We start from the raw sequence: 12159 nt of genomic DNA, 5'->3' as shown, positions 1-12159 counted from the left end.
TTTGGCAAAGGCAGTGCGAGTATCTCACGCGTGTTAGAGTATGGCAACTATACCGTCAGATAAGCTTATTACAACATTCAAGAGAAAATGTCAAGAATAAAATATAAAACCGCTGGCACCACTCTACTTGTGTCTATAGTATAATCATAACATTTGATTGTAGAATTTAAATATATAAACTGATACATCAAATTTAGATTGTTTTCGTTATACGAATTATCTAAACACTTCGATCGTATTAACAATTTTTCATAGAAATATTAACAGCACGCAATTTTCAATAGATGACGTAATGGCTAATTTTTACTACTCCGTTACCTGTTTACTTTTCAGTATTAGAAATAAACAGAACACACCAAATTCTGGAGATTCTGTACTCACGAGGGAAAGTTGATTTAAGGGGAGAGATAAATTAATTTATTTTGGAAAATCAGCGTACTTTAGTTTTAAATAGATCCAGTTTTAAACACTACAAACAGTTAAATTGAGAAAACTGTAATTTGTTAAGATTTGCAGTTTAGTACGTCCCCCTTATCCCTAATAATTTCCAACTGAAAAACAACCGCCAATAATAAACGTCGAGACTATAATTACTTGTTTACAGTTACTTCCACTGGAGTAATGTAATGTTCAGACGAGGAAACGATGAGTACACCACAATCCACCAGAATAATACTTTAAGGGAAAATTGCAACTATAATCAAATTTTTTTACAATTTACTATGAAGAAATAAAATAATAATATGTCAGAAATCCAATTAAATCCTTCCGTGTGTTCTACGGCATGGGTGCTTCGTTTTAGTTTACATTTGCAATATTTTCTAATGAGTCTGAGCGATCTACATGTTTAATGAAAAGATAAGTATGTCAATTTGAGCATTTGATAAAATGTAAAATATATTTAGTTAGCCGTAACATTACGAGATGTTAAATTCTAAATTTGAGCAATTAAATGAAAAATGTTAGAACCTGGGCTTATTTTTAAGTTTAAATACAATAGACCTGGAGTAAATTTTATAAAAAATATTTCAAACCCATCTGTTTACATTTTAATTATTCAATCAAATCGCATTCAAATCTCACATAAAACATAGTAAATAAAGTTATCGTGTGACATAATTTTGGCATTTTAACTAAATACCTACTCTAACCACGTTATATAAGATTTATATATAAAATTTTGGAAGGTCAACAAATATCTCTAGTTCAACACCACTCAAACAATAACATTGCAATACCATTCTATAAAAATGTGCCTTTTAAACAAAACAACAACAATAACAACAACGAACACGCGACCAAAAAGAATATTGACACCACATTTAATTGATATTCGAGCAACTAAAGCGGTCGTTAACACATAAAGAGCACCGGACTGTAACTAAATTAACACAACGAAGCGAACGAGAGTCTGTCATAACACGATTAGCGAGCGACGAGCGCGCGCACGAGGCAGGTAGAGACTGGGACCGTGTAGCCTCTCTCTCCACTTCTCTCGCGATAAACTGTTTTTGTTTGGATAGTTACATCAGATCAGCTGTGCGGGCCGGCCGACCTGACCTCACATGGCACTGGTCTGACGGGACCACATACGACAGTTTACAACCGATTTCTCCAATTATCTGTACCACTGACTGTGGTACGAGTAGTACCGTCGCGCCAGTGCGACCAATGAGATCGCGATCGCGAACTTTACTTATTGCAGAAAATTACAAGACTAGACTTGTATACATAAACAGCTGTCATAACTTACTGCTAAATAAACTATACTTGATAATGTAGTCTTGGAAAAGGTTTATCAATATGGATGTGAAACTAACTAGTTAACCAGATAGGTTTGATAGAATTGAATTGATAGAATTTTTCCAGTTCCAGCTAAAATAATGTACTGTTTCCTTCCTTCCTCCAAATTTAGATGTTCTGTATCTAAATTGCATCACAATCACTTTTCTGTGGCATTTCCAAAATACTTCTAAATATCTTCACTGATCGTGACTCTAAAACTACCCTTCGGGTAGAAAACAGGTTCAGTTAAAACGAGTTTCTGTACCATCAGAATAATACTATCCACTGAATATGTTTTTTTTTTAATTTTTGTATGAACAAACTAAAAATCATAAAATTTTTATTGCTTTTCTTTTCATGAGATGAGGGGTTAAGAAAAAAAATCCTATAAAGAAATTTGGCGCAGAATTGTTAGATCACTATAAAGACAGAGACTGATTAAGAACAAAGTAAAACCTATAAGAACCGTATTGTAGGTATTATTTGAACGAATTTTAGTTTTAAGAAATGTAGTGGAACAGGAGTTAAGAAAAGCATATGCTAACTTACAAAAATGTTTCTAGTTTGAAAAATGGAGTAGTTGTAAGTTTTTCAAGTTTCGCGATAAAATGCAAGAGATGCAGGCAGACTAACCAAATAACAAAAACGTACACCCCGCTTGTTATAATCGGGTGACAGGAAACACAGAGAATGTATCTTTACTGCTCTTGAGCAGTCACGTTTAATGGAATTTAAATACGATCTCCTTCAACGGTAAAATTAAACCATCTTAATTATTTATTGTCAAATCACAAAAAGGGCATTTAATATTTTAATGCCTTAGTTCTAATATCTTCTGGCACAAACTGCAGACATTTTGTATCGGCCAGTTTAGTCATAATAAGGTATTTTAATCAGACCAAAATTGAGACACAAAAGTGTACGTTTGCTATAACATACGTAGCTATGAAGCGGTGTACAGTTTGCTATAACATACGTAGCTATGAAGCGGTGTACAGTTTGCTATAACATACGTAGCTATAAAGCGGTGCACAGTTTGCTATAACATACGTAGCTATAAAGCGGTGTACAGTTTGCTATAACATACGTAGCTATGAAGCGGTGCACAGTTTGCTATAACATACGTAGCTATAAAGCGGTGTACAGTTTGCTATAACATACGTAGCTATAAAGCGGTGTACAGTTTGCTATAACATACGTAGCTATAAAGCGGTGTACAGTTTGCTATAACATACGTAGCTATAAAGCGGTGTACAGTTTGCTATAACATACGTAGCTATGAAGCGGTGTACAGTTTGCTATAACATACGTAGCTATAAAGCGGTGTACAGTTTGCTATAACATACGTAGCTATAAAGCGGTGTACAGTTTGCTATAACATACGTAGCTATAAAGCGGTGTACAGTTTGCTATAACATACGTAGCTATGAAGCGGTGTACAGTTTGCTATAACATACGTAGCTATGAAGCGGTGTACAGTTTGCTATAACATACGTAGCTATGAAGCGGTGTACAGTTTGCTATAACATACGTAGCTATAAAGCGGTGTACAGTTTGCTATAACATACGTAGCTATGAAGCGGTGTACAGTTTGCTATAACATACGTAGCTAACATAACATACCGTGTACAGTTTGCTATATCATACGTAGCTATAAAGCTGTGTACAGTTTGCTATAACATACGTAGCTATGAAGCGGTGTACAGTTTGCTATAACATACGTAGCTATAAAGCGGTGTACAGTTTGCTATAACATACGTAGCTATGAAGCGGTGTACAGTTTGCTATAACATACGTAGCTATGAAGCGGTGTACAGTTTGCTATAACATACGTAGCTATGAAGCGGTGTACAGTTTGCTATAACATACGTAGCTATGAAGCGGTGTACAGTTTGCTAAAACATACGTAGCTATGAAGCGGTGTACAGTTTGCTATAACATACGTAGCTATAAAGCGGTGTACAGTTTGCTATAACATACGTAGCTATAAGCGGTGTACAGTTTGCTATAACATACGTAGCTAACATAACATACCGTGTACAGTTTGCTATAACATACTAGCTATAAAGCTGTGTACAGTTTGCTATAACATACTAGCTATGAAAGCTGTGTACAGTTTGCTATAACATACGTAGCTATGAAGCGGTGTACAGTTTGCTATAACATACGTAGCTATGAAGCTGTGTACAGTTTGCTATAACATACGTAGCTATGAAGCGGTGTACAGTTTGCTATAACATACGTAGCTATGAAGCGGTGTACAGTTTGCTATAACATACGTAGCTATGAAGCGGTGTACAGTTTGCTATAACATACGTAGCTATGAAGCGGTGTACAGTTTGCTATAACATACGTAGCTATGAAGCGGTGTACAGTTTGCTATAACATACGTAGCTATGAAGCGGTGTACAGTTTGCTATAACATACGTAGCTATGAAGCGGTGTACAGTTTTCTATAACATTCGTAGCTATGAAGCGGTGTACAGTTTGCTATAACATACGTAGCTATGAAGCGGTGTACAGTTTGCTATAACATACGTAGCTATGAAGCGGTGTACAGTTTGCTATAACATACGTAGCTATAAAGCGGTGTACAGTTTGCTATAACATACGTAGCTAACATAACATACCGTGTACAGTTTGCTATAACATACGTAGCTATAAAGCTGTGTACAGTTTGCTATAACATTCGTAGCTAACATAACATACGGTGTACAGTTTGCTATAACATACGTAGCTACAAAGCGGTGTACAGTTTGCTATAACATACGTAGCTAACATAACATACGGTGTACAGTTTGCTATAACATACGTAGCTACAAAGCGGTGAACAGTTTGCTATAACATACGGAGCTAACATAACATACGGTGTACAGTTTTATAGCTACGAATGATTCAAGAAACCCACAATAAAGACAGACAAGACTCCTTATATGACATTTTTTGTACACTTATTTTGACTATAAAATCATCTGGTGAAGTTTAATGCCTAATTTATAAGCACCCTGTCTTATTACTGCACAGCTATGTACTTATAACTTTTCTATCCACAAGGCAACGACTTGGATTTGGCCGATTTCTGGACATCCAAGGTAGGTGATCAGCCTTGTGCGGTAAACCTACCAAATTAGGCAGCAGTTTTCAGGCCTTCTGTCGAATCTGGCGCGGAATAAAAACAGTAGGAAGTGATATACGGTTAATTTACTAACAACAGTAAAAGTAGTAATATTATACAATAATAATTACATACTATCGAAAAATATGGCTTGAACGTGTTTTCAGGCTTAACACATTCAAACATACTTGTACTGCACAATGCTATACTTAATTGAGATACAGCACAGGCTCCCTGCATGGCTTGAATGTAGTTTTGAACCATAATAACATTTGAATGCCAATTATTGCAGTGAAAAAATTGTAAGTGTACGTATGTGCAACATCCCGCGCTTACGATAAGTCAAATGCGCGTACATCAACACATTCACAAGAAGTTACCACTATACACGATATATAAATCAGTGACTTAAAAATATTTTTTCACGAACTGAAATGTTTACAGCGATTCTGACCAAACTATTAATGAGAGAACCAAATAATGATAAACCTGTGTGTAGTCTATGCTGGTATGCTGGGATTTATATATCATTATGCGATGTCCAAATCTGGAAAGTCTGCAGAAGGATGAATATAGATCCAGACGATGCGACAAATCGGACATTTAAGTCAATAATAATATGAGTAAACTGATCGAACAGTTAGAGAACAAATCATTGTAAGACACTACTAGCTTAGAGAAGTGTTTCGTTATTTTCCTTACCATATACAATGTTGTATGTTATTGGGGTTTATATTTCCCTTTTAATCTATCTTTACGGATTTTTCGTTAATGTGAACTTTTATTAGTTCATATCAAGTGTTAATAAAACGGTTTGTTTACGTTTCAGTAAAGCTGTCATTCTACTTTGAAAGCATGTGAACAAACATAAACACGCATGACGCGAAACGAAAGTTTTCCCGTGCAAAATATACATTCAAGAAGTAGTCACTTAAGATAAAGAGTGTATGAGTAGGACTTGTACTAATCGTGTTCATGACGCTAGTCGGTATTACCGCCTCTTCCATATCCGGTGACGATGAACCCGATATCGTCGACATTGGGTCAGATTCTGTAAACATTACGTTATCAAGTGAAGGTCAGACTGCCCTCGCTGCTGTTCTGTAACAGTTACTGAACACGTCGCTTTACTCTAATGCTCAGCCATGTTTACACGATATACACAGATAACTATGGTATCATCAAATATTTATAAATTATACACAATGGTAGACATTTTATTCTTTTTGTTTAGTCCGCAGATCTTTTCTAACACAGGAGAAAGGGAAAACAGTGATAAAAAGGAAGTTACGAATTTTACAAAGAATAAATGGTAAATAATGCCTCATTTGAAAATGTTATTATTAAACGATAAATCGGAAGAATAACAAATTGTACTAGAACAATTATGTTCGGATACATTAAAAATGGTGGCTATTCTGAGTTGATGAAAACACGGCGTACAAAGTCGGCCACGCAACACATTTTATGTGAAAAGTATGTGACAATGTTTATAACTCAGGAACACAATTCAGCTTCGAATATCTAAAGTCCTTGTAAAAATGTATTTATGTAGAATCAAATATATAAAACCATTTGTAATGGCCACAATATTGTATAGGGTGATTCAAACTGTTTCATTTCTGCCGAATTTCACTGATCAAGATAATCAACATCGTTAAATTAAGTATTCACAAGTTGTTTTAAAAAAATATTTACGGTATCCTCTCTATTCTATATGAATGGTTGCATTCGGCCTAAACCCATGTTTAATTATCGGTAAATGTATTGACGCGAATACGACCCGGGGGTGGAGTTAGATGTTATTGACACCCCCTTGAGCGTTGTTCCGCACATTACATAAACGATAAACTAAGCCTCGTATTCCTTCCTTAAAATGTTCAAGACGAGCAAAGTGTAGGGTCCAAAACAACACTGTTTTTAATGCAACGACCCATTTATACTTAAAAAGTAGATTTTTCGCCGATTTCAAAAAGTCAATTTGTTATACTTTTCTTATGGTTTTCCTTATGGTTGTTTGAAGGGGATTTTCATTATACTACTCAGATGGTTGGTAAACCTTACTCACATTCCAATGCACATAGTGTTGGAATCAGCTGTTTTGTGAAGCATAAAAATTATATGACGACGTCACTCTAATAATGGCTGTTACTGGCATGTTTCTGATTGATTAGCACAATAGCATGATGACATCAAATAGTATAATATTTTAATACTAAATACAAATTATCATCTAAAAATAGTTAAACAATCGAATTAAATGTTTAATGTAACTTAGTTTACTCTATAGGTAGGACTAATAAGACTGTGTTACAGTTTGAAAATCTGGACTAAAACAGTTTTTGAGCGCAGCGAGTTAAAAGTACAACCAACAGTTAACTTAACCAGAATAATTTGTTGGTCTTGTTATTTACGTACAACTTTGTCCATTCAATGTTTGCTGTACCTCTTATAGTTTCCAAGATCCCTTCAGTGTGCATACAATTTATACAACACTCTGTATATATCCTTTTTTTTTATAAACAAGAGTTGTTTAAATTTGTTTCGAAATTATACAACAAAAAATGAAGAGGAGATACGATTTAAAATAGTCGTAACAGCTAGATTGTTCTTACTCAAGATAATCAGTAGCTATAAACGGAGGTTAATTGGTTTGCCATCGATTAAGATTGGACGCGGACATAAACGTGAAGCGGATACGGCCCCGATCGCTCCGAGAGGAGGAGATCAACGCTCAACAGGTAAATACATGATCGCACTCAGGTTGAGGTGTGTAAATAGCGTTTTAAAATATTATCTGTTTGTGTGAGCAACTCAACACGTTATCTCTGTTGCCTGAATGGCCTGACAGAAGCATTAGTGCTTCCGCAGATAAATCCAGGCGCCCCCCACACTGTGGTTGACCTCATTTGTCGTTCCGCAAATTGTAAACAGTTTACTTGTACTTTCCCTAACCGAGTGTCACATTACCTCTGGTGACACGAGTTGTAATGTTGTGTCCAGAACAACTAAAATATAGTATTTAACCTCGGCAGGTTCGTCACAACAGTTATGATGTCGGCTACAACACTATCGTTGCTTGCATTGTAACATCTGAAAGTGACCAGACTCCTAGGCAATCATACTTAGAGGAAGCCGTAGTCAGTAAAAATTGCACATCAGTGTCTGTCTGTCTCCACAAGGAAGCGAGTTGTGGAAAATTGTAGCGACAACGCAGTCGTTTTCTTATTTCCATCGACACATTATTATTTTAATCACGGGAACTGGAATCAGTTGTCTCGTCTTCTGCCGGCTACGATCTCGGGTCATGATAAACAGTGATAGTGTCAAATGTGTGTTCCGTTATTTATTTATTCACCGTGTTTTGTGCTGTGTACATTTTAAAGCATGACGACTCCAGATGGATAATTCTCGCTTTTAATACTTACTGACGCCTAGGAGTCGAAACTACAGTAGCGGTGACTACTTTTTGAATTGTTTGACGAAGTTACGTGTTATTGTTAATAGACACTTATTAATCATAAAAAAGAAGGCCACGATTTTGAGTTGTTAGGTTCGAAAGGAAGACAAAGTTCTAGCTAAAGAATTAGGTATTTCCGAGAAGTTATTACACGTCGTCTTCCAGTAAGTCGTTCCATCATTGAGAAAACGACCACAATCAAGGACAGGTGTTAGCGTGGATTGATCTCGCCAACTTATATCCGCTTCGTTGTGTCTGTGACTGCAGAATAGATCGTCAGATCGTCGCAGATATAACACAAACAGAATCTATTTCTATCTACTTCTTCCCCAGCAGGAAGGACTGTTTTAGTCATATGTGTACAACTTGTATTTAACTTTATTTTTTACGACTATGATAGTGAAAATATTATTGTATTCAATTTCACCTGCAATAGTATTCAATGTAGCGACGAGTGCAACGTTCAAGCTTTTGTGGCCTTTACCTTGCGGAGTTGTTGTTGGAGATTTGAGTAATATCTTTGTCCTTTCGATATGGAGTGGGTGAGCTTTGTTTTCATAGTAAACGTGCCCATGGCCAATTTGAATCGGCTACTTTACATCAAGATTATAGAAAGGCAACACTCTTCCTGTTGTCGTTAGACATATTGAAGTTTTCCTCGCATTCATTCACTTTGCTATTAAACTATCCTTTAAATAGTATTTTAGGGAAATGCCGTAAAGTTTATTTCTAGTTGTATATTGAGTGAGTGAGTATCATTAACTTAACAACGGGTCTGCAGAGGTTACTGGGTCGCAATACTTCCAGAGACATTGTTCACATAGTTGGTTCTGGAATGCAAAGTTAACCTTTATCAGCTGATCTACTCTCTCCCCTCTCTGCAGTTCGGTCAGGGCCGACTACAACAGCTACACTGACTGATCTCGCCGACTGCGACTGTCTGTTAACCCGTTCTTCTAGAAATGCAACTTGTTAATACGATTTACTCCGTGGAGAAACACAAGTTTGCAATATTTATAAAATCACCGGCTCTGTCATTGTTATTGACAGGTGTCAGTGTGATTTATTGTTGACCTCAAGTAGCACATATTTGTAACATATAAAAGTGGCTATAAGTATTTCACCTTCTTTTTACGACGTTCAGATGTAACTAATTCAATGTATTTCCGCCTAGTAACATTCAGCAGTGCAATGTTATGCACAAGACAGCACAATGTTGTACAAATTCCATTCTCACTCACACAAGACTTCTGAGTGAACTGACTGAAGTAGGCCTCCTGCGATGTGTCGCCATGGTTTAATTGTCTGCAAAACAAAATTAACAAGAACAAAATAAATCACAAAATACTGCCACCTTATGCCACAAACAAAGCACGCAGACGTCACCAGAACACCCGGACGAGAGACAAGTGCAGACACAACACTAAAGTCTAAGTGACACAAACTCCACTAGAGTCCTCCACCACGCTACACGCTACACTCTACACTCTACACTCGAGGTACAGTGGACTGGCTACACACCGATATGGCTGCTCAGCGAGTACACAGAAGTGACTCCGCGCTTCAGCGGTTCCGCCTCGAACAACGCCGGTTTCGAACAACCCTCAGCGATCCTTTGAAGTGTTCGAACAGCGGTACCTGCGGGCCGGAGCGCACAACTCAGTTAACTAAATAAAAGGTCGACAGCTGAAAACAAAGGTGCAAACATGGCGACAAACAAAAAGAAAACAAAACAAATTAACAAAAACGTTTTAATATTAATGTGATGGTTAGCACTTAAGCACTTAACCTTAAAAATGTCCACTATTTTTTGTTTTGTTAAAAAATTACTAAGCTACTCACATACGAATATAGTTGTTGACGGGAAAAAAGATTAATTGAACTTAGGATACCACCTCTCCCCCAATAAAAAGCAAAAAGTCTAACAGTAAAACTCCGAGGTATAACTAAAACCGAGGATCACAGGTTCGATTCTAAACATTTTTATTTTAAAGAATTGGGTTGTTTCGTAAGCCAGTTTAATAATAAAAACTTAATTTTTCTTTTACAAAACGTTGATAAAACGCAGATTCAAAACAATAAGGATAAGTTTGGGCCTCAGTGCGACTCTAAAATGGAATGGAGCTGAACAAACTATACAGATTACAAGAACCCTTCCCACCATAGCTACAGGTACGTTATCTTTACTCTAAAATGGTTTAACAAAAATATTACAAAGCGATTAAATACATTACTTTAAATAGAACCTTAATCAAAATAACCATTTTTAGTTTAATAGTTTAAAGAACAATTGAAATGTATTGGTTTTAAGCTATAAGGAAATCCCGCTAATGCAAAAGACACGTTCAGTTTCTAAAATAGGATTACAGTTACGAATGATACTAACAATATTCCGAAAGACATTGCTGACATCTAAATTGTCCTTGTCCCTTAGAACGAATCCAGGAAATCACAAAGTTCAAACGTCATACTGTGTTTTCTAATCTCCTTTCCTCATACAACACACCGAATCTTCTTATATGTATTTTAGAGTAGGCCTAAATGTTAATTTTGTGAAAGGTTGTTATCTCGACTGTTTACAGTACATATCACGAGAAGTACACAAAAACATAGCGCCAATGCGACTGAACACTCGATCAGCCTACTGCGATTAATATATTCAGACATAATTGCTACAAACATTATTTACAAATGGTTTCAATAAGATCGTTAGCGAATCTCCAATAGGAAGAAGGTTCCGAAATGTCGGCCACTTTTATTTCGGCTATTCATCAAATCCTCTAAGGTTTCAAAATGTCTGCCGTTCAAATTTTAGAAAACAAATTATTGTATCTCAAGATCTCGTGAGGTTCAACACAGAAGCCAACTTCGAACAGTTTACAACAGCACAGCGGAAATACAAGTATGTAGTTAGATAGATAATAGCATTGAATCACAAATGAATATGTTTACATACATATCCATATAATTGTAGTCATAACAGATCCAAAGTTTTAGAAACGTCGTTATATATTAAGATATGTTTATAGTTATATGATCTAATGATGGTTATATCTTGTACATTTTCAAAATGATAAGAGTTCGACAATTTTGAAAGTATTACCATCCATAGCTAGGTGACAGTTGTAGATCAGACACACCGAACAAGTAAGTACACGAGAGGGGGTCGGCCGAATAAAGTGCTAGCTCACATATACGAGTATAACTGTCTGAAAGCGACAACACAAACCACATATCCGTGTTATTATATCGATCCAGCTCCAGTATAGGGTAAGTGTTGTTCGAAGTTTGAGAGAGAGAGAAAGTACCGTCATAATGATAAAGACAGGCTGACACACTACACCGAGGTGGAAAATGTGAAAACGGTGCAGTTGTTAGCTCCGAGTGGAAAAGATAAGGACGACAATGAAACAGGTCTATATTATATTCGAATTGATTTACTTTAATAATTTATACAAATATGATGGTAAAAAAGAATTAGTTTAAAAACTGGCTTCCCTGAGTTCGTAAATTTTCCGCCGACACATAACACCTTCAAATTTTTCCTATATTTATTACTCATGTATAAGTACATTTATATTATAAACCATCTTAAATGAAACTACGAGTATGTACACAACCGTTATAGACACCGATGCCAATAATTTGATAGCTCATTTAATAATAACCAGTATAAAAAATTAATCTCTAGCCTAAATTTTTGAGATAAAAATGGTTAAAACCTTGTTTAATTCACGTACACTAAGAAGTACTGATGTTCAGCAAAACGACATCCAGATGGAATCAAGTTTGAGATATC

General features: G+C 36.0%; 1 protein-coding gene across 4 annotated transcripts in view; it reads right to left on the bottom strand.

Moving 5' to 3' along the window:
* LOC124356546 overlaps positions 1-12159 on the bottom strand; it is a 290056-nt gene that overhangs the window by 71507 nt on the left and 206390 nt on the right. For 3 of the 4 annotated variants that reach the window (XM_046807610.1, XM_046807611.1, XM_046807609.1), the window contains one exon: positions 9882-9998. The exons of the other annotated variant lie outside the window; for it this stretch is intronic. In XM_046807610.1, coding sequence (XP_046663566.1) covers positions 9882-9998 — 117 coding nt within the window. The remainder of the gene's footprint in view (positions 1-9881; positions 9999-12159) is intronic. 4 annotated transcript variants of the gene reach the window in all.

Source organism: Homalodisca vitripennis, chromosome 3, assembly GCF_021130785.1.
Source record: "Homalodisca vitripennis isolate AUS2020 chromosome 3, UT_GWSS_2.1, whole genome shotgun sequence".
NCBI lineage: Eukaryota > Metazoa > Arthropoda > Insecta > Hemiptera > Cicadellidae > Homalodisca > Homalodisca vitripennis.
This window is presented reverse-complemented; position numbering and strand designations above follow the sequence as displayed.